Consider the following 24,407-nt stretch of genomic DNA (forward strand, 5'->3'; position numbering starts at 1 on the left):
GGAAGATAGAGAGGGGGAGAGAAAGATAGATACCTACAGACCTGCTTCACCGCTTGTGAAGTGACTCCCCTGCAGGTGGGGAGCCAGGGACTTGAACCGGGATCCTTACGCAGGTCCTTGTGCTTTGCACCACCTGTGCTTATCCCGCTGCACTGTTGCCCAACTTCCTATACTTAATTTTCTGTACCACACCTCTAAGACTGTCAATAAATGAAAAGGTACTACCAAATTTAATCAAACATCATTATAATGTCTTTCCTGTCTTTGGTGAAGTTGCTGGTATCTATGGCCAGACTAACTAAGCATTCCTGATCTAAGAGTCTATGGAGGGCTGGGGAAATAGAATAATGGTTATGCAAAAAGACTTTCATGCCTGAGACTCTGAAATCTCAGGTTCAGTCCCCAACATCACTATAAGCCAGAGCTGTATAGTATTCTGGCTAGAATCAATTCTCAAAAGAAAGGATATAAAATATACTATATTTTGGGTCAGGCAGTGGTGCACCTAGTTAAACCCTCACATTACAGTGCACAAGGATCCAAGTTCAAGCCCCTGGTCCCCACCTGCAGGGTGCAAGCTTCATAAGTGGTAAATAAGGGCTGCAGGTGTCTGTCTCTCTCTTCCTCTATTTTTATTTTTTGCCTCCAGGGTTATTGCTGGGGTGTGGTGCCTGCACTATGAATACACTGCTCCTAGAGGCCATTTTTCTAATTTTTAATTATTGTTATTGCTGCTGCTGCTGTTGTTGTTGTTGGATAAAACAGAGAGAAATTGAGAGAAGAGAGGAAGACAGAGAGGGAGAAAGACAGACATCTGCAGACCCGCTTCACCACTGTGAAGCGACCTCCCTGCAGGTGGGGAGCCAGGGGTGGGGGGCTCAAACCCAGATTCTTAAGCCAGTCCTTGCACTTTGCACCATGTGCGCTTAACTCACTGCTCCACCGCCTCGCCCCCTTTCTCCGTATCTCCCCCTCCCTCCTCAATTTCTGTCTCTATCCAATAATAAATAAGTAAAATAAAAATATTAAAAAAATAGGGGGTCGGGCGGTGGCGCAGTGGGTTAAGCGCATGTGGAGCAAAGCGCAGGGACCGGAGTAAGGATCCTGGTTTGAGCTCCCGGCTCCCCACCTGCAGGAGGGTGCTTCACAGTAGTGAAGCAAGTTTGCAGGTGTGCTTCTCTCTCTCCTCTCCTCTCAATTTCTGTCTGTCCTATCAAGTATAATAGAAAGGGGGGGGGGATGAAGAGGGAGGAGAGAGGCTGCTAGGTGCAGTGGATTTGTAGTGTCAGCACTAAGACAGTGATAACCCTGATGGCAATTAAAAAATTTTTTTTTCAAAAACTTTCAAACAAACTGTAGAATTAAAATCATTTGGGGCTGGGTGGTGGGTGGCGCACTTGGTTGAGCACACATGATACAGTGCACAAGGACCCAGGTTTGAGTTCCAATCCCCACCTGCAGGGGGAATGCTTTGCAACTGGTGAAGCAGTGCTGTGCTCTGTCTCTTTCTATCATTCCTTTCCCTCTTGATTTCTGGCTGTCTCTATCCAATAAATAAATAAATAAAATACAGAGTAACATCATTCATTACAAAAAAAAATTACTATGTAATCATTGTATTTTAAAACAAAATCCTTACCTCCCAACCAAGCCACACAATTAGCTTTTGCAGGTGGAGTATGAATTCGGAATGTCTTAGTCCCAAGTGTTTTTTTATACTTTGGTTTTTCTATCAAATATCTTATTTCTGCAAGCAACCTATGGAGAAATCCTGGTAACATAGAAGTGCCACCTATGATTACCAGATTCTCTGCCAGTTGCTTCCTGGTGTCTATTGGGCACTGTTATTAAAGAGAAAGGAAAAAGAATTTATCATCAACTGCATAATGTTTAACTGAATTTAAGAAAGTTCATGGCTACACATGACAGATTAAATAGGTGATCATTTGATTTACAAAAAAGGTCACAGTAAGGTTTGACAAGCAAATTATTTATACTATAAATATAATAAGAAATATAACCATCATGATAATATATTGCCATATACTTATTTGGAACTTTATCAAGATTTTAACCTACTGTGGTTTGGGATGTGACACAGTGGATACAACACAGGATTCTCAACTATGAGGTCCCGAGTTCAATCCCCAGCAGCACATGTACCAGAGTGATGATGTCTGGTTCTTTCTCTCCCCTCTGATCTTTTCTCATGAATAAATAAAATAAATAAATAAATAAATAAATAAATAAATTCTTTAGAAAAAAAAAAAGATTTTAGGGACCAGCTGGTATCCTTAAGCTGGTCCTTGTGCTTTGCACCACGTGTGCTTAACCTGTTGCACTACCACCCGACTCCCAATGATTACCTTTCTAAGTGATGGTATGTTGCATGGAGTTCTATGATCACAAGGGTAATTAAGCATAAGAGTGGAATTTAAAATTCAATACTACCCAAGCATGCTTTTCAAGATCAAAAAGCTTCATCAGGTACAAAATAAAAACCTGTTATCAATGCTCTGGCCAAGTGGTGGTGCACCTGGTTAAGCATACACATTACAGTGTGCAATGACCGGGGTTCAAGCTCCTGGTACCCACCTCATAGGGGGGCAAGTTTCATGAGTGGTGAAGCAGGGGTGTAGGTGTCTCTCTTCCTTTCAATCTCCCTCTATGCTCTCAATTTTTCTCTGTCTCTAACAGATAAATAAAACATCAATGCTCTGGATAAAATGTTAAAGTCCATAGCCCTTGGTTTGAAATGTAGGAACTGTACCTTTGTGCCAATGTAAAAACTCATGAGCTATAAAAATTATCATGAAAGCAAAAAGTAAACAACGGTTAAAATAAAAACAAAAAATAATATTAGAAAATTTTCTTTAAAGGGTAGCAGTTGTAAATTGAAATTTGATGTGAATAAAGTAAAAATACCTGCAAAAGGGAATCCAGTATCAAGGTAGCAACTGATTTCTCTTCATTATCTTGTTCAAAAAGAATTTCCACAACTGAATCTCTAGTGAAATTAAAAACAGAGTACTTTTCTGGTACCACGATACTGAATATATAATTAGGTATATTGATACACCATTATTAAAGTAACAGCACTAAGTTAATGCAGAATATGACTAAAACAGGAGCTCTCATTTGTAAATGAGAATAAAAGTACCTACCTTATGGGGGTTGACTTGAGGATTCAATGAGATTGGTGCCTGGCCTTAAGTATTAGCTGCAACTACTATTATATACAGATTCACATGTATTTTTTCTAGTTATACCTCCCTAAATAAAAAAGGAATAGAATTCTGTAAAACCAAGAGTCAATAAGCAGATTAGTAGTGATAGAGATTTAAAAACAATCTCATATCAAAAGCTTTTCTTTATTGTTAAAAATAATCATGTTAAGTGAGGTTAAGTCCAGATGAGAAGGATGAATACTGGATTATCTCGCTCATTGGAGGACAGAAAGGAAAAACACAAAGCAAAGGGCTCTGGGGAGGTGGTAAAGGAAGGGTGGGGGCATTGGGGTCTTGGTGCATGATGGTAGAAAAGGATCTAAGTTGGCGGTTAGAGTGTTTTGTCAGAAACCTATTACAGGGAGATGTCTACCCATATGTCAATAACTGTACTGTAATCCATTAACTCCTCAATAAACAATTATAATAATGTACAGAAAAAATTTCTAAATGACTAATTATTTTCATTTCATTTATTTATTTATTTATCTATCACCTCCAAGGTTATCGCTGGGGCTTGATGCCAGCATTACAAATCCACTGCTCCTGAAGGCCTCCCCTCATTTAAAAAAAATTATTTATTTTCCCCTTTGTTGCCCTTGTTTTATTGTTGTTGCAGTTATTATTGTTGTTGTTGGAAAGAACAGAGAGAAATGGAGAGAGGAGGGGAAGATAGAGAAGGGGAGAGAAAGATAAGACACCTGCAGACTTGCTTCACCGCCTGTGAAGCGACTCCCCTGCATGGGGAGCCAGGGCTTGAACTGGGATCCTTATGCTGGTCTTTGTGTTTCGAGCCACATGACTTAACCCGCTGTGCTACTGCCCGGCCCCCTTCCCTCCCCCCCTATTTTTATTGGCTATGATAGAAAGAAGTTGAAAGAGGAGGGGAAGATAGAGAGGGAGACAGAAAGACAGGCACCTGCAGACCTGCTTCATCACTTGTGAAGCAATCCCCCCCCTGCAGATAGGGAGCTGGGGGCTCAAAATGAGATCTTTGTGTGAGTCCCTGTCATTTTCATTTTAATTCTCAAAAGAAAACTATTTGGGGTTGCACAAGAAAAATCTTTGTGGTGATAGAATATTTTTGTATCATCATGGTAATTATTACAGAAATTTCTTTCTTTCTTTTTTTTTTAAGATAAGAGACAGACCGGGATCGGGTGGTGGCACACTTGGTTAAGTGCATATTACAACACACAAGGACCCAGGTTCAAGCCTATGGCTCCCACCTGTAGGAGGAAGGCTTCGCAAGTGGTAAAGCTGTGCTGTAGATGTCTTTCTGCCTCTCTCCCTCCCTCTAAATTTCTGGCTATCTCTACCTGATAAATAAAGATAATAAAAAAAAATTTAAAAAAGAGAATGAAAAAGACTATACCATAGCACCAAAGCTTCTTTCTTTCAATTGTTTAATTGAAATTTTTATTGCAATTATTTTCTCATTTAAATTTTATTTATTGTTTATTTATTTAAAAATTTTATTAGTGATTTTACAAAATTATAAGATAATAGGGGTATAATTCTGCACCTTTCCCATCACCAGACTTGTGCCCCTACACCCCCAATGGAAATGGAGAGAGGAGAGGAAGACAGAGGGGGAGAGAAAGACAGACAGACACCTGCAGACCTGCTTCACCACCTGTGAAGCGAACCTCCTGCAGGTGGGGAGCTAGGGCTCGAACCAGGATCCTTCCGCCGGTCCTTGCGATTTGCGCCATGTGCGCTTAACCCGCTGTGCTACTGCCTGACTCCCCCTTCCTTCTTTCTTTGCTCTTCCTTTCTTGAATAGGACAGAGAGAAATTTAGAGAGGGTGGGGTACATAGCATAATGGTTATGCAAACAGACTATCATCCCTGAGGCTCTGAAGTCCCAAGTTCAATTCACTAATTCCCTGCACCACCATAAGTCAGTGCTCTGGCAAAAAAAAAAAAAAAAAAAAGGAGCAGAAAGAGAAAAAATAACACTCTGACAGCAGGGATTTAATTTACAATTTCATGCTTCAGAGTACAGTGCCTTGTTCAATGCACCAGCTCCTGATTTATAGGCTGTTTTTTCCCATGTGAGTTATATTAAAGATTTTGGAAAAGCCTGGCAATCCTTCTCTCTCTTTTTTAAAAAAATAGTTTATTTATTTACTAATGAGAAAGACAGGAGGAGTGACAGAACCAGCTATCACTCTGGTATCTGTATTGCCAGGGACTGAACTTTGGGACCTCATGCTTGAGAGTCCAATGTTTTTCCAATGTGTCATCTTTTGGACCATGGCATAACAATTTTTCAATGTTTTAAGATAGGTAATATAATATAGGTAAAAGTCTAGTGGCTGAGGGTAGGTCAACTGGTAGAATGCAGAATTTGCATACCTGAGGCTCCCAGTTAGATATCCAGAGCCATAGGTACTAAAGTGGAGATATTACTACTCTTCCTCTCTTATAAAAAACTCTAGTCTAGCACAGCGGGTTAAGCGCAGGGACTGGTATAAGGATACTGGTTCAAGCTCCTGGCTCCCCACCTGTAGGGGAGTTGCTTCACAAGCAGTGAAGCAGGTCTGCAGGTGTCTACCTTTCTCTCTCCCCTCTCTGTCTTCCCCTCCTCTCTCCATTTCTCTCTATCCCATCCAACGACGACATCAATAATAACTACAACAATAAAAAACAAGGGCAACAAAAGGGAATAAATATTTAAAAAAACTCATCATATGAGATAAATTTTAAAAATAATTATAAAAGTTTAGAAGATAAAATCTAAAAGAATTCTGTAGTAAGACTGATTCATAGATAACTTCAATATGGCATACAAATTATAAACCATAAATTACTGACTTATTCTCTAAGTCTTGCAAATAGATACAAATTTATAAACTTCAAGTTAAAATAATACTTAATATTGATATATTACTTTAAAAAATACTGAATTTGTTGCTTAGGGGATGGCTCAGTGAGTGAAGTGTTGGACCTTTGGGCACAGGAGTTTGACCCCTGGCAGGGCATATGCCAGAGTGGTGCTCTGGTTCTCCCTCTCTTTTTCCTCAATAAATAAATAAATCTTAACAAACAAAAAGACACTTAATTTAGGGACTGGCTAGAATTTTCTTTAAGTTTTGTTTTATTATATTTACTTATTTTTTAATCATTAAAAAAATTTATTATTGGATAGAGACCGAGAGATAATGAGAAGGGATGGGGAGAGAGCGAGAGACACCTGCAGCCCTGCTTTATCACTTGTAAAGCTTTCCCCCTGCAGGTAGAGGCCAGGGGCTTGAACCTGGGTCCTTGCACACTGTAGTGTGTGCACTTTAGCAGGTGCACCACCGCCTGGCCCGTTTTATTATATTTATTTCTTTATTAGATAGAGACGGTCAGAAATCGAGAGGAAGGGGGAGACAGAGGGAAAGAGACAGAGAGACACCTGCAACCCTGCTGCACCACTCGCAAAGCTTTCCCCCTGCAGGTGGGGACCGGGGCTCAAATCTGGGTCACTGTGCATTGCAACATGTGCACTCAACCAGGTGTGCCACTACCCGGCCCCGAGTTTGAACTTTACTATTTGTATTCAAGCAACAGTACTACATGGAAGTTCTATGGGCGGTGGAAAGGTTGTATATTGTCTTTCCCATCTCCGGTCTGTCACTTCACCTCTATAATAAAATGTCAAAAATTGGGCTCAGGAGGCCATTTAGGGATACTGTGAATGTACTTGGAATTGGTACAGTGTATAAGGTATTAGAGTCTCAGGTATAAGGTCCTGAGTCAGATCCCCACCATCCCATGTGCCAAACTGAAACCCTGGTTCTCTCAGCTCTTTTCTCTATTTCAAAAAAAGAAAAAAAGTTCCAGGTCACTGTTTTTCCAAATACAGTCTCTTAAAATTAATAATGAGGGAGTCAGGCGGTAGCGCAGCAGGTTAAGCGCACATGGCACAAAGTGCAGCGACTGGCGTAAGGATCCTAGTTCCAGCCTCTGGCTCCCCACCTGCAGGAGTTCGCTTCGCAAGTAGTGAAGCAGGTCTGCAGGTTATCTGTCTTTCTCTCCCCCTATGTCTTCCCCTCCTCTCTGCATTTCTCTCTGTTCTATTTAACAATGACATCAATAACTACAATAAGGGCAGCAAAAAGGAAATAAATACTTAAAAAAATTAATAATGGTTAAACAACCATATATATTATGTTTTCCTTTTTTCTTTCTTTTAAAAAATATTTATTTACTTATTCCCTTTTGTTGCCCTTGTTATATTGTTGTAGTTATTATTGTTGTCATCGTTGTTGGATAAGACAGAGAAATGAAGAGAGGAGGGGAAGACAGAGAGGGGGAGAGAAAAATAGACACCTGCAGACCTGCTTCACCACTTGTGAAGCTTCTCCTCTGCAGGTGGGGAGCCAGGGGATCGAACCGGGATTCTTAAGCCGGTCCTTGCGCTTTGCACCACCTGTGCTTAACCCGCTGCACTATAGCCTGACTCCCTTTCCTTTTTTCTTTAAAAAAAAATTTTTTTCTTTTTTGCCTCCAGGTTTATTGCTGGAGCTCGGTGCCTGCGCTACAAATCCACTGCTCCTGGAGTCCTTTTTTCCATTTTTGTTGCCCTTGTTGCTGTTATTATTGTTATTGTTGGATAGGACAGAGAGAAATGGAGACAGGAGGGACAGACAGAGAGGGAGAGAGAAAGATATAGACACCTGCAGACCTGCTTCACCGCCTGTGAAACAACTCCCCTGCAGGTGGGGAGCTGGGGGCTCAAACTGGGATCCTTCTGCCAGTCCTTGTGCTTTGCGCCACGTGCACTTAGCCCACTGCACTACCGCCTGCCCTGCTCCAAATATTTATTTTTTTGTAGGACAAAGAGAAATTGAGAAGGAGGGGAAGAGAGGGAGACAAACAAAAAGAGAGTCACCTGCAGAACTGCTTTACCACTGGTAAAGCTTCCCGTCTGCCACAGGAGCAGAGTGGGAACTTGAACCTCAGTCTGTACACATGGTAACATATGTGTTTAACTGGACACTGCCTAGCCCTGTAATTTTAAAAAATGTTTTAATCAGTGATTTAACATTACCTTACAAAATTATCATAATTCTCTGTACTCACATATCAATTACTGCATTATAAAGCATTAGCCCCCTCAATAAAAGAAAACTGTCAGATTTCAGAAGCATTTTACTCTTTCCTTCCCTTCTTTTTATTGCCACCAGGTTTATCACTGGGGCTTGGTGCTCATTCAAGAATCCACTGTTTAGGAGTCGGGTGGTAGCGCGGCGGGTTAAGTGCACATGGCGCAAAGCACAAGGACCGGTTAGGTTAGGATCCTGGTTCGAGCCCCCGGCTCCCTACCTGCAGGGAAGTTGCTTCACAGGCGGTGAAGCAGGTCTGCAGACGCCTCTCTGTCTCTCTTCCTCTCTGTCTCTATCCAGTAACAGATAAATAAATAAACAAAAAATAAAAAAAAAAGAATCCACTGCTCCTGATGGCTATTTTTTCCCATTTTTTCTATTTTTATAATAATAATAATAATAGTAATAATACAGAGAGAAACAGAGAGGAAGGGAAGAAAAAGAGGGAGAAGGAAAGACAGACACGTGCAGATACCACTGACGATGCAGATACCCTGCAGGTAGGGAGCAGCACTTGATGCCCTTGTTTTTTTTTTTTATTGTTGTAGTTATTGTTGTTCTTATTGATGTTGTTGATGGATAGGACAGAGAAAAATGGAGAGAGGGGAAGACAGAGGGGGGAGAGAAAGATAGACACCTGTAGACCTGCTTCACAAGTGGTGAAGCGACTCCTCTGTAGGCGGGGAGCCGGAGGCTCGAACCAGGATCCTTACTCCGGTCCTTGTGCTTCGAGCCACGTGCACTTAACCCGCTGCTACCACCCGACTCCTGGGAGGACCACTTGAACCTGAGCTCTTATGCTTAACTGGGTTTGCCACTGACTGGGTCCCCCCTTTTTCTTGTTTAATTAAAAAAAAATTTTTTTAAATCTTTATTTATTGGATAAGGACAGCCAGAAATCAAGAGGGAAGGGAGTGATAGAGAGGGAGAGAGAGAGACACCTGCAGCACTGCTTCACCACTCGCAAAGCTGCTTTCCCCCTGCAGGTGGGGACCAGGGACTCGAACCCGCATCCTTGCACATTGTAATACATGCGCTCAACAAGGTGCGACACCACCCGGTCTCTTCTTCTTCTTTAAACATTTTATTCATTTTAACGTAAACCTGGGGCTTTGGAGCCTCAGGCATGAAAGTCCTTTTGCTGTCTTCCCTGCCCCTAGGAGCACTTTCATACCCAGTTAGTGCATATAAATCGAATCAGCCTATATAACTCCTAAATTAGCAATATAAAATTAAGGTCTAACCTGATTGATCCAAGGACATGCAAAATCTTCTCACCATCTAATGGGTAGTCAACATTCGGGGGTGGTGAGGGACGCTGAAACATAAGTACCATAAGTATAAATATACATCTTATAAACTTTGGACAACAAAAACATACACATTTTTTTCTCCTTGCCAGGAATTCATTACAGTTCCATGCCTATGTGATATCACTGTTCCTGGCACATTTCTTCTCCTTCTCCAGATAGAGGGTGAGAGACGGTGAGAGAAGAGAAGGAGAAGCTTCACCATTTGTGAAGCTTCCCTTTTGCATGGTGTTCTCTAAGTGGCTGGAGGCTTGAACCCAGGTCCATGGGCCAGGCAGAAAGTGTTCTATACTGGGTGAACCAATCCCTGGCCCCAATCAACATTTATTTTTAACTTACCTCAGTATTTCCATCTATGTTAAATTTTGCTGCTTGGATATTTAGTCCACGCTTCAGATCACTTACAAAGCAAGTGCGCACTTAAAAGAGAAACAGTATTTTATGATTGTGATTGAAGTAATTTATTTCTCAGTGAAAACCATCTATTTCAGTGAACATACAAATCATCCACTAATTCAGATTTTATACATCACCAACATCTTTAGTTAGCATTTGATAATGTTTGTGAATAAAATCCTCCATCCACAAAGAAGTTATAAGAAACATAATTTTATCTGCGACAAAATCATATAAAGAGATTTGTTGATATTTCTTGAATGAACAATAGATATACTCCTTGTATAAAGAGTAAATAAAAACTTTTACATGAAAACATAACTATATGAATAGCACCTTTTTGAATTAGAATGACGTATTTCTTTTTTTTTAAATATTTATTTTATTTATTTCCTTTTGTTGCCCTTGTTGTTTTATTGTTGTAGTTATTATTGTTGTTGTTGTCGTTGTTGGATAGGACAGAGAGAAATGGAGAGAGATGGGGAAGACAGAGAGGAGGAGAGAAAGATAGACACCTGCAGACCTGCTTCACCGCCTGTGAAGCGACTCCCCTGCAGGTGGGGAGCCGGGGTTCGAACCAGGATCCTTATGCCGGTCCTTGTGCTTTGCACCACCTGCGCTTAACCCGCTGCGCTACAGCCCGACTCCCCAGAATGACGTATTTCTAAATGTATTTAATGTACCTGATTGTAAAAAAAATTTGGTTGGGAGGCCGGGTGGTGGCACACTTGGTTAAGTGCACATATCACCATGCATATGGATCAGGGTTTGAGGCCCCTTACTCCCCATCTGCAGGGAGCCTGCTTCACAAGAGCTGAAGCAAGTCTACAGGTATCTACTTTCTCCCCTCCTTCTCTAGTTCTCCTTCCCTCTAATTTTCCTCTGTCATGTCAAATAAAAATAAAAGAGAAAGAAAAAAAATGGGAAAAAATGGCCTGCAGTAACCATGAATTCACAGTGCCAGCACTGAGCTCTAGTTATAAACCTGGTGGCAACAATAATAATAATAATGGTTGGTCAGAACACAAAGCCAACCTTTATACTTAGTTGCAGTAATAGTTTTTATAGGGATTTTTTTTACATGACTTTTTTTTAAAAAAAATTTATTCCTGTTTGTTGCTTTTTGTTGTTGTTGTTGTAGTTATTATTATTGTCATCATTATTGGGTAGGACAGAGAGAAATGGAGAGAGAAGGGGAAGACAGAGAGGGGGAGAGAAAGAGAGATGCCTGCAGACCTGCTTCACCGCCTGTGAAGTGACTCCCCTGCAGGTGGGGAGCCAGGGGCTTGAACTGGGATCCTTACACAGGTCCTTGTGCTTTGCGCTATGTGCGCTTAACCCACTGTGCTACTACCCAACTCCGATTCCCACCTAAAAAAAAATTTTTTTTTAGAGATTTCTATTTATTTATTCATTCCCTTTTGGTGCCTTTGTTGTTTTATTGTTGTAGTTATTATTGTTGTTGTTATTGACTGGAAAAGACAGAGAGAAATGGAGAGAGGAAGACAGAGAGGGGGAGAGAACGACAGACACCTGCAGACCTGCTTCACCGCCTGTGAAGCGACCCCCTGCAGGTGGGGAATTTTGTTTTAACCAGAGCACTAATCAGCTCTATCTTATGGTGGTTCTGGGACCTACCCTTCAGGCATGAGTCTCATTGCATAACCATTATGCTATCTACTCCTGCCTATTTAAAATAAAAAAAAATCCACTGGGAGTGGTGGGGTTGTGTAGATATTCAACCCTAAATGATAGTCAGGTAGAAAAAAGACAGACATATGAGGTGACGGAGACATCACAATCATTATGCAAACAGACTCTCATATCTGAGGCTACCAGATCCCAGTTTCCCATCACCACCATAAGACAGAGCATGACAGTGCTCTGGTAAAAAAACCAAGAAACCTGATCTGTTTAGTAGTCTGAGCACTAATTCTGTATGATATTGAAGAAAAAAAAAGTCATTAATTTTTTTTCTAGGGCATTAATTGTATTTGATTATCTCCAGATCATATTCAATGCTGAAATTTAAAAAATTTGGAGGGAGTTGGGCGGTAGCACACTGGGTTAAGCGCAGGTGGCACGAAGCGCAAGGACTGGCATAAGGATCCTGGCTCCCCACCTGCAGGAGAGTCGCTTCACAGGTGGTGAAGCAGGTCTTCAGGCGCCTCTCTTTTTCTCCCCTTCTGTCTTCCCCGACTCTCTCCATTTCTCTCTCTCCTGTCCAACAATGATGACATCAACAACAACAATAACAATAAAACAACAAGAGGGAATAAATAAAAATAAAAAAAAAACTTAAAAAAATTTGGAAAAACTCAAATGTACTTTGTAAAGTAGAAGAAATCTATTAAATTAAAACCAGTATATTTAGCCTCAACTCTAGAATTTCTAAAGTCAGCAAAATGACCTTATGAAAATAAGTATTAAGTGTGGAGGTAGAGAGCATAATGGTTATGCAGAAAGACTCTTCATGCCTGAGACTCCAAAGTCCAGGTTCAATCCCCTGCACCACCATAAGCCAGAGCTGAGCAGTGCTCTGGTAAAAAGAAAAAAAAAAAACTAAGAGGGGCTTGAGGGGTTGGGTGGTGTCACACTTGGTTGAGACATATATTGCCATGATTGAGGACCTGGGTTTAAGCTCCCTACAGGGGAACAGTGAAGTAGTGTTGCAGGTGTCTTTCTCTCCCCGACCCCTCAACTTTTCTCTGTCCTATCAAATTAAAAATAAAGTTAAAAAAAATAAAAAGAATAACAGCTGCCAGGAGTGGTGGATTCATCATGCAGGCAGCTCCAGAGACAGCTCTGATAGAAAAAAAAGTTCAGGGAGTCTGGCTCAGTGGGTCAAGCACACATGGCGCAAAATACAAGGACCGGAGTAAGGATCCCAGTTCGAGCCCCTGGCTCCCCACCTGCAGGGGAGTTGCTTCACAGGCAGTGAAGCAGGTCTGCAGGTGTCTTTCTCTCCCCCTCTCTGTCTTCCCCTCCTCTCTCCATTTCTCTCTGTCCTAACAACGACGACAACAATAATAACTACAACAATAAAAACAAAAAGGGCAACAAAAGAGAAAATAAATTAAAAAAAAAAGTTCATCTATATAGTACACCTACTTTTTCATGTCTGCAGACCAAGTTTGTGCCCAGCTCCTACTGCAGTGGGGGAAGCTTCTGAACTGAGGTGTGGTATTGTTCTCTCTTCCTGTTTCTCTTTCTACCTGAAAATCTTGGTCTTAAGTGCTGAAGTCCCAGTGACAACAAAAAACTGTTTACTAAAAAACTACAGGGAGGTGGCACAGCAGGTTAAGTGCATGTGGCGCAAAGCGCAAGGACTAGAGTAAGGATCCCGGTTCAAGCCCCCGGTTCCCCACCTGCAGGAGAGTCACTTCACAGGTAGTGAAGCAGGTCTGCAGGTGTCTATCTTTCTCTCCCCCTCTCTGTCTTCCCCTCCTCTCTCCATTTCTCTCTGTCCTATCCAACAACAACATCATCAACAATAATAACTACAACAACAATAAAAAACAAGGACAACAAAAAGGAAAACAAACAAACAAAAACCCAAAACTACAGCAGTCTGGGAATAACTCAATTGGCAAAGCCTGAGACTTCCTATGCCTGAGGCTCCTAGTTCAAACCTACATACAACCTATTTATTTTTTTCACCAGAGCACTGCTCAGTTCTGACTTATGATGGTGCAGGGGACTCAACATCAGAACTCAGTCTCAAGCTTCAAAGTCTCTTTGCATAAACATTATGCGATCTACCCCCACCTGTCTACACATCATAATTATCAGATAGGTGCTCTGACTTCACTTTCTTTCTCATATGAAATCCTATTTCATATGAAAGAAATAAAACTAATCTTAAAAAAACAAAAACCAAACAAACAAAATACCCCAATCCAATAGTAGGTGCTGGGTAGCTGGTAGAACACAGGACTTACCATTCCTTCTGAGGTTCCTGGTTCAATCTCCAACACTCTATGTATCTGACTGATGGCTCAGTTCTCTCTCTCTCTCTTTTAAATATTTCTTATTAATATTTATTTATTCCCTTTTGTTGTCCCTTTTTTTATTGTTGTAGTTATTACTGATGTCGTCATTGTTGGACAGGACAGAGAGAAATGGAGAGAGTCGGGGAAGACAGAGACAGGGAGAGTAAGACAGACACCTGCAGACCTGCTTCACCGCCTGTGAAGCGACTCCCCTGCAGGTGGGGAGCTGGGGGCTCGAACCAGGATCCTTACACCGGTCCTTGCACTTTGCCCTACTCCCATGTCTGTCTCTCGTATGCTGAAGTATTTCTCTGCGTCTCATATGAAATTTAAAAAATCAGGGCTCTGCTCAGCTCTGGCTTATGGTGATATCAGCTAGGGATGGAATCTGGGACTTCAGAGCCTCAGGCTTGAAGATCTTTTGCATAACCATTATGCTGTCTTTCCAGCCCAAGAAAAATGAGAGAAGGGGAGATAGACACCTGCAGCACTCCTTTACCACTCATGAATCTCCCCTTCTGTAGGTATGGGCCAGGGCCTAGAACCCGGGTCTTTGTGCATGATAATGAGTGTGTTCAACCAAGTGTGCCACTATCCTATTCCCCCCCCCAAAAAAATTTCTTTATTGGGAGATAAATGTTTTACATTTAACAGTAAATACAATAGTTTGTACATGCCCCAAAATAATTTTTTAAAGAATGTAAATGTTACTTTATGTATAAATAATATTAAAATTTTCTACAAACCTTCTGATGCCTAAATATTAAATATCTCTAGGATACTACATTATGTGAGTATATTTTATGTCTGTAAATATTTAGAAACACTTAATTTTTTTCCCCAAATTTTTATGTATAAAATGAAACTACTAGGAGTCGGGCGGTAGCGCAGCGGGTTAAGCAAAGGTGGCACCAAGCTCAAGGACCAGCATAAGGATCCTGGTTCAAACTCCCGGCTCCCCACCTGCTGGGGAGTCGCTTCACAAGTGGTGCAGGTGTCTGTCTTTCTCTCCCCGTCTCTGTCTTCCCTCCTCTCTCCATTTCTCTCTGTCCTATCCAACAATGACAATATCATCAACAACAACAATAACTACAACAATAAAACAACAAGAGCAACAAAAGGGAATAAATAAAAAAAATTAAACTATTGAGAAGACCATAGGATAAGAGGGGCACAACTCCACATGATTCCCCACCAGAACTCTGTATCCAATGCCTGCCCTTGACAGCTTTCCCATTCTTAATCCCTCTGGGAATATAGACCCAGAATCATTAAGGGGTGCAGAAGGTGGGAGGTTTGGTTTCGGTAATCGCTTCCCTGCTGGAAAAAAAAATTATTTTTTTCTTTTAAATATTTATTTATTAGATAAATAGCCAGAAAATGAAAGGGAAGGAAGTGATAGGGAAAGAGACAGAGCCTTGCTTGACCACTTGCAAAAAAAAAGAAAAAAAGTTGGGGGCTTGCACCCAACCAGGTCTGCTACTACCTGGCCCTGAAACACTTACTCTCCACACATGCTTAGTGATCAAAGTAATAAATGGGAGCTTACCCTTAATATCCTCTAAAATTCCTTCTGGAATCGAACCTGAAAGAGAAATTTTATTTAAATTAAAAAAACCCTTTTACTAATAAAGAGTAGTATTATTGTTATCATCATCACTATTTTGATAGAAACATAAAGGTAGAGAGGCAGAAAGAGATCGAAAGAGATCATAGCACCGAAGCTTCCTTCAGTGAGGTGGGGGCTGGACTCAAACCTGCATCACATGCATGGCGACGTGGCACAGTATCCATGTGAGCTATTTCACTGGCCTGAATAAACACTCTAAATTTTCTTTCAAGGTAAAGGTGACATTTTAAAGGTTTTCTTTGGGATGCTACATCCTGAACTTATAATCTTTGGATACAACTCCAGATTAACATCCCCGCCCCCCATAGAAAGAGTAAAGCAGAGGTAGAGGTAGGGGTGGTGAGGTGAGGAACCACAAGACAACACCAAAGCTTCCTTCAATGCTATTGGGGTTGATTTGAGACGGGGTTGTGTTAATATGGCAAAGCGGCACCCTCTTTGAGTTAGCTATTTTGCCAGCCCATGGATAAGGTCAATTAATTGCTATCATTATATACTAAAAGGCTAACCAAATTTCTTTCTCTTTCCTTCCCTTCCTCCCTTCCTTCCTTTTTTAAAACAAGAGCACTGCTCAGCTCTGGCTTATGGTGGTTCAGGGGACTGAACCTGGGACTTTGGAGCCTCAGGCATGAGAGTCACTCTCTCTCTCTCTCTCATTTTTTTTTTTTTTTTTTTAATCTCCAGGGTTATTGCTGGGGCTTGACTCCTGCAACTACAAATCCACTGCTCCTGGGGGCTATTTTTTATTTTTTTCTCTTTTGTTGCCCTTGTTTACTGTTGTGGTTATTGTTGTTATTGCTGTCATTGTTGCTGGATAGGACAGAGAGGAAGGGAAGACAGAGGGAAAGAGAAAGGCACCTGTAGACTTGCTTCACTGCACATGAAGCGACCCCCCTGCAGGTGGGAAGCTGGGGGCTCGAACCAGGTTCTTTACACTGGTCCGTGCACTTTGTACCATGTGCGCTTAACCCACTACACTACCGCCAGGCCTTCATGAGTCTCTTTGCATAACCATTATGCTATCTACCGCTGGACTCCCGTCTAATTAATGTTTTATCACTAAGTCACCTCTCGGACCACTGAAGGTTTCACAATAAAGATGATGCTTTAGTGGAGCCAGGTGGTGTTACACCTGGTTGAGCGCACATGTTACAGTGCACAAGGACCCAGATTTGAGCCCCTGCAGGGGGAAAGCTTTGTGAGTGGTAAAGCAGGTCTGCAGGTGCCTCTCTCCCTCTCTACTCCCCACCTCTCAATTTCTGGCTGTCTCTATCCAATAAATAAATAAATAAATAGAATTAAAAAAAATTAAAAAAAAGATGATGCTTTAGTTAAATCATGTACAGAGATCAAAAATTCAATTAATGGGCTGGCAGAACAGTTCAGTTGCAGAATGTGCTGTTTTGCAATGTGAATGACCCAGGTCTGGGTCTGGCCTCCACATGAACACCCCTATGCAAACTTCAGTGCTGTGGGTTCTCCCCTCCCCCCTACTAAAGCACTGCTCATCTCTAGCTTATGATGGTGCTAGGGATTTAGTCATGGATATCAGTGCCCCTGGCACTAAAGTCTTTTAGCACAACCATTATGCTATTTCCTCAGCCAGGTATTATAGTTTCTTTTACTCTACCTTTCTATCTGTCTCTAAATCCAACTAGGCAATGAAAAATATCCTAGGCAAAAAAAAAAAAAAAAAAAAAAAAAAAAGGAAGAAACGAGGGGCCAAGAGGTGGAGCATTTGGTTGAGCACACATGTTACAATGCTCAAGGATCCAGGTTAAAGCCCCCCAGCCCACACCTGCAGGGGGCAAGTTTCATAAGTAGTGAAACAGTGCAGGTGTCTATCTCTTTCACCCCTGCCCCCATTTCTCTGTTCTATCAAATCTATGAAAAATAAAGCAAAAAACAAATAAAGGGAATACAAGAAATGAAGGCATGAGGTTGTTGAAACACTAACAGCACTTGAAATACCACAGCATTTTACAATAGCTTAATAAGGTGCAACTGGCTGAGCTTAGTAGTTGGGGTTAAGAGGTATAATAAAGTCACACTGTGAAGAAACAGGTGTACTAAACAAATACCTTGAGGCAGGAAAAATCCTCAAGTAAGAGTAATGTAGATTAGATTTGTGGAGCTATTGTTAGCAAGTATGAAATCAGGTGAGTCAGTACAGACAGTAGTCTACTGTTCAGTTATAAGCGAAAAATACTGAAAGCCTAGTTACACCCTACTTCAGATGTTCAATGGTGTGCAAGGGTAGGAAAGAAAAAAAGATGAAATCTGGTGATTTCTGAGGAAGAAATAGAAAAGATCTGATAACTCTCAGATTTCTAAAATGGGAGATAAGATGCTATTATTTAAGAAAGATTTGTTGAAATAAATTTAGGGGAACAGATAATATGTTCATTGTCAACAGTCTCTGGGACATGGCATTATTATTTTTTTTATTTGATAGAGAGAAATTGAAAAGGAAGGGGGATACAGAGAGACACCTGCAGCACTGTTTCACCAATCCTAAAGTTTTTCCTCCTGCAGGTGAGGCATGGGAGCTCCCACCTGGGTCTTTGAGCATTGTAACATGAGCACTCAAACAGGTGTGTCACTTCCTGGGCCCTAGACACGGCCAATTTATATGTAATAATCACTTGGAAATATGAATAGTGGGGCCAGGTGTGGCTCACCCGGTTGAGCACATGTTACAATGCGCAAGGACCTCGGTTCTAGCCCCTGGTCCCCACCTGCAGGAGGTAAGCTTTGTGAGTGGTGAAGGAGGGATGCAGGTGTCTCTCTATCACCCCCTTCCTTCTTGACTTCTGGCTGTCTCTATCCAATAAATAAAGATAATTAAAAACATGATTTAACTTCTGGAGGCGGAGCTACGAGTAGCAGATCGCTTTCTCTCCTCTCCTCTCCTCTTCTCTCCCGGATCAACTAGGAATACCAAAGGAGACCACCGGGGACCGAAATAAGGCAGGACTAGAATGACCAAAGGAACCCAGTAAATCACCGGTGAGTACAAACACGTGTGGCTGGTGACAGAGAGGAGAGAGGAGCCTAAGGAGAGATTAAGTGACTGCTAACAGTTCAGCAGTTTATCAGTTGAGACACCACCTCCAGTCTGCTCCACCAAAAAGGGGACAGCTTAAGGGAGGAGAGGACTCCCCAGAGACTCACCAAGTGCAACTCTGAGTCTCCATTGCTACTACCCTCAGAATCTGGAGCAGCGACAGGGAGGGACACCAGGGGACAGAGATCTAACCGGGAAACTCAGGAGAAGACCTATACCTCGTGGCATAGCTGAGGGGATGTGAAAGTCTCTTTGCATAACCAATGGATTATCTCTGCCACACCCTGCTTTATCTCTTGGTCAGGAGTCAGTGATTAAGCTAAGAAGCCTATTGATAGTTTAAAAGCCCTCAGGCTCCCATAGCCTACAGGGAAGAAAAGAAAAAAGAGGCTTTTACACCACTAGGCTTCAACTCAGGGATTGAAACAACTGTTAATTTCCACCACTGTAAACCCTTTAATTAACTTACTTAGACACAAGTCAATCCAGGCAATAGTGATCAATAATTTGAAAAGTACTGATAAAGGGAACTCATAACATAATATATAAAATGGTTAAAACAACAAGAAAAAATATTGGAGAATCAAACCAGGACAAGAGTCCAGCTAAGAGTCCTCCAGAGGGTGAAGCACAAAATAACCAGTTCAACATCCAAACATTAGCTAAGGAAATAATAAAAGGAGTGAGTAAAGAATTTGAAAAAATTGTAATCAGAAATACAGGAACAACAAATGAGAATATGGAAGAAAATACTAATTATCTCATGGTTATTAGAGAGCTGAAAGCTGAAATCGCTGAGCTAAGAATGCAACTAGCTGAACAAGCTAAAACAGTATCAGAACAGGGCAACAAAATAGATGAACTCCAGAAAACAGTAGAGGGCAGAGAGACTAGAATAAATGAGGCTGAAGACAGAATTGGCAAGACTGAGGATGAATTGGAGACAACTAAAAAAGAAGTAAGAGATCTCAAAAAGAGATTAAGAGATGCTGAAAACAACAACAGAGTCCTATGGGATGACTTCAAAAGAAACAATATATGCATTATTGGCACACCAGAGGAAGAAAGAGAAGGAGAGGAAGAAAGCATTCTTCAGGCGATAATAGCTGAAAACTTCCCTAGTCTAGACAACATCAAAGACATAAAGATTCAAGAAGCCCAGAGGGTCCCAAACAGAATTAACCCAGACCTAAAGACACCAAGACATAGCATACTTAGAATGGAAAGGAATAAGGATAAAGGATCCTGAAGGCTGCAAGAGAAAAACAAAGAGTCACCTACAAAGGAAAACCTGTAAGATTAGCAGCAGACTTTTCCATACAAACACTACAGGCCAGAAGAGAATGGCAAGATATCTATCGAGTGCTCAATGAGAAAGGCTTACAACCACAAATACTATATCCTGCTAGACTTTCATTCAGACTAGATGGAGGCATCAAAATCTCAGACAAGCAACAGTTGAAGGAATCAACCATTACCAAGCCTGCCCTGAAAGAAGTTCTGAAAGGTCTCCTATAAACAACCAGACCACCACAAATAGGACATATATCAAAACACTCTAAAACTCTACAAGAATGGCGTTAAAATATCTTCAATCTTTGATATCAATAAATGTCAATGGCCTGAATTCACCTATTAAAAGATACAGAGTAGGAAGATGGATCAGAAAACACAACCCAACAATATGCTGTCTACAGGAAACCCACCTAACTCAACAAGGCAAACACAGACTTTAAGTGAAAGGATGGAAAACAATCATACAAGCCAATGGCCCACAAAAAAGGGCAGGAACAGCTATTCTCATATCTGACATGATAGACTTGAAAATAGATAAGATTAAAAAAGATAGGAATGGATACAACTTAATGCTCAGAGGATCAGTCAACCAAGAAGACTTAACAATTATTAACATCTATGCACCCAATGAGAAGCCATCTAAATACATCAAACTTCTACTGAAAGAGCTACAGCAATATATTAACAGTAACACAATCATAGTAGGGGACTTCAAAACCCCACTCTCTCAACTTGACAGATCATCCAGGCAGAAAATCAATAAAGACATAAGGGAGCTAAATGAAGAGATAGATAAACTAGAACTATTGGACATTTTCAGAATCATTCATCCCAAGAAACTGGAATACACATTTTACTCAAATCCACATGGGTAATTCTCAAGGATAGACCATATGTTAGGCCACAAAGACAGCATCAGCCAATTCAAGAGCATTGAAATCATCCCAAGCATATTCTCAGACCACAGTGGAATTAAACTAACACTTAACAATCAACAAAAGATTAGTGACAGTCCCAAAATGTGGAAGCTCAACAGTACACTTCTTAACAACTTCTGGGTCAAAGAGGAAATCAAGGAAGAAATCAAAATGTTTCGAGAGTTCAATGAAAATAACGACACAAGCTATCAAAATATTTGGGACACAGCTAAAGCAGTCCTAAGAGGGAAGTTCATAGCTATACAAGCACACATTAGGAAACAAGAAAAAGCACAAATAAATAGCCTGATTGCACATCTTAAAGACCTAGAAGAAGAACAACAAAGGAAACCTAAAGCAACCAGAAGGACAGAAATCACTAAAGTTAGGGCAGAAATAAATAACATTGAGAATAGGAAAACCATACAAAAGATCAACGAAAGTAAATGTTGGTTCTTCGAAAGAGTAAACAAAATCGACAAACCTTTAGCCAGACTCACAAAACAAAAAAGGGAGAAGACCCAAGTAAATCGGATAGTAAATGAAAGAGGAGATAACACAACAGACACCACAGAAATTCAACATACCATGCGAGGTTTCTATGAACAACTATATGCCACCAAGCTAGAGAACCTGGATGAAATGAATGATTTCCTAGATACCTACCAACTTCCAAAACTATGTAAAGAGGAAGTGAATAACATGAACAGGCCCATCACAGCTAATGAAATTGAAACAGTTATCAAAAATCTCCCCAAAAATAAAAGTCCTGGACCAGATGGTTTTACAAATGAATTCTACAAAACCTTCAAAGAAGAACTAATACCTCTACTTTTAAAAGTCTTCCAGAAGATTGAAGACACTGGAATACTCCCTGCCAGCTTCTATGAAGCCAACATCACCCTGATACCAAAAGCAGACAGGGACACAACCAAAAAAGAAAACTACAGACCAATATCTCTGATGAACATAGATGCGAAAATATTGAACAAAATTCTAGCCAACCAGATACAGCAGTATATCAAAAAGATTGTTCATCATGACCAAGTGGGGTTTATCCCAGGCATGCAAGGTTGGTTTAATATACGTAAATCAATCAATGTGATCCACCACATCAACAAAAGCAAGACCAAAAACCACATGGTCATATCAATAGATGCAGAGAAAGCTTTTGACAAAATACAACATCCCTTTATGATCAAAACACTACAAAAAATGGGAATAGATGGAAAATTCCTGAAGATAGTGGAGTCTATATATAGCAAACCTACAGCCAACATCATACTCAATGGTGAAAAACTGGAAGTATTTCCACTCAGATCAGGTACTAGACAGGGCTGCCCACTATCACCATTACTATTCAACATAGTGTTGGAAGTTCTTGCCATAGCAATCAGGCGGGAGCAAGGAATTAAAGGCATACAGATTGGAAGAGAAGTCGTCAAACTCTCCCTATTTGCAGATGACATGATAATAGTCACAGAAAAACCTAAGGAATCCAGCAAGAAGCTTTTGGAAATCATCAGGCAATACAGTAAGGTGTCAGGCTATAAAATTAACATTCAAAAGTCAGTGGCATTCCTCTATGCAAACACTAAGTTAGAAGAAATTAAAATCCAGAAATCAATTCCTTTTACTATAGCAACAAAAACAATAATATATCTAGGAGTAAATCTAACCAAGGAAGTGAAAGACTTGTATACTGAAAATTATGAGTCACGACTCAAAGAAACTGAAAAAGACACAAAGAAGTGGAAAGATATTCCATGTTCATGGGTTGGAAGAATTAACATCATCAAAATGAATATATTACCCAGAGCCATCTACAAATTTAATGCTATCCCCATCAAGATCCCAAGCACATTTTTTAGGAGAATAGAAAAAATGCTACAAATGTTTATCTGGAACCAGAAAAGACCTAGAATTGCCAAAACAATCTTGAAAAAAAAAAAAGAACAGAACCGGAGGCATCACACTCCCAGATCTCCAATTGTATTATAGGGCCATTGTCATCAAAACTGCTTGGTACTGGAACATGAATAGACACAATGACCAGTGGAATAGAATTGAGAGCCCAGAAGTGAGGCCTCACACCTATGGACATCTAATCTTTGACAAAGGGGCCCAGACTATTCAATGGGGAAAGCAGAGTCTCTTCAACAAATGGTGTTGGAAACAATGGGTTGAAACATGCAGAAGAATGAAACTGAATCACTGTATTTCACCAAATACAAAAGTAAATTCCAAGTGGATCAAGGACTTGATGTTAGACCACAAACTATCAAATACTTAGAGGAAAATATTGGCAGAACTCTTTTCCGCATAAATTTTAAAGACATTTTCAATGAAACGAATCCAATAACAAAGAAGACTAAAGCACGTATAAACCTATGGGACTACATCAAATTAAAAAGCTTCTTCACAGCAAAAGAAACCACTACCCAAACCAAGAGACCCCTCACAGAATGGGAGAAGATCTTTACATGCCATACATCAGACAAGAGTTTAATAACCAACATATATAAAGAGCTTGCTAGACTCAACAACAAGACAACAAATAACCCCATCCAAAAATGGGGGGAGGACATGGACAGAATATTCACCACAGAAGAGATCCAAAAGGCCAAGAAACACATGAAAAAATGCTCCAAGTCTCTGATTGTCAGAGAAATGCAAATCAAGACAACAATGAGATATCACTTCATTCCTGTGAGAATGTCATACATCAGAAAAGGTAACAGCAGCAAATGCTGGAGAGGGTGTGGGGTCAAAGGAACTCTCCTGCACTGCTGGTGGGAATGTCAATTGGTCCAACCTCTGTGGAGAACAGTCTGGAGAACTCTCAGAAGGCTAGAAATGGACCTACCCTATGACCCTGCAATTCCTCTCCTGGGGATAGATCCTAAGGAACCCAACACATCCATCCAAAAAGATCTGTGTACACATATGTTCTTGGCAGCACAATTTGTAATAGCCAAAACCTGGAAGCAACCCAGGTGTCCAACAACAGATGAGTGGCTGAGCAAGTTGTGGTATCTATACACAATGGAATACTACTCAGCTGTAAAAGATGGTGACTTCACCGTTTTCAGCCGATCTTGGATGGACCTTGAAAAAATCATGTTGAGTGAAATAAGTCAGAAACAGAAGGATGAATATGGGATGATCTCACTCTCAGGCAGAAGTTGAAAAACAAGATCAGAAAAGAAAACACAAGTAGAACCTGAAATGGAATTGGCATATTTCACCCAAGTAAAAGACTCTGGGGTGGGTGGGTGGGGAGAATACAGGCCCATGAAGGACGATAAATGACATAGTGGGGGTTGTATTGTTAAATGGGAAACTGGGAATGTTATTATGCATGTACAAACTATTGTATTTACTGTTGAATGTAAAACATTAATTCCCCAATAAAGAAATAAATAAATAAAAAGATAATTAAAAACAAAAAAAGTAAGAAATATGGATAGCAA

General features: G+C 40.7%; 1 protein-coding gene across 2 annotated transcripts in view; it reads right to left on the bottom strand.

The window, feature by feature from the left end:
• The window catches only part of ACTR10 (actin related protein 10), a 42,599-nt gene that overhangs the window by 2,409 nt on the left and 15,783 nt on the right, over positions 1 to 24,407 (bottom strand). The window contains exons 8-12 of one of the 2 annotated variants that reach the window (XM_007519247.3): positions 15,574 to 15,609; positions 9,976 to 10,055; positions 9,571 to 9,644; positions 2,926 to 3,007; positions 1,640 to 1,841 (exon numbers count right to left, since the gene is read on the bottom strand). In XM_007519247.3, coding sequence (XP_007519309.2) covers positions 1,640 to 1,841; positions 2,926 to 3,007; positions 9,571 to 9,644; positions 9,976 to 10,055; positions 15,574 to 15,609 — 474 coding nt within the window. The remainder of the gene's footprint in view (positions 1 to 1,639; positions 1,842 to 2,925; positions 3,008 to 9,570; positions 9,645 to 9,975; positions 10,056 to 15,573; positions 15,610 to 24,407) is intronic. The other variant, XM_060174913.1, reaches the window with a different exon arrangement.

This window comes from Erinaceus europaeus, chromosome 16 (genome assembly GCF_950295315.1).
Source record: "Erinaceus europaeus chromosome 16, mEriEur2.1, whole genome shotgun sequence".
NCBI lineage: Eukaryota > Metazoa > Chordata > Mammalia > Eulipotyphla > Erinaceidae > Erinaceus > Erinaceus europaeus.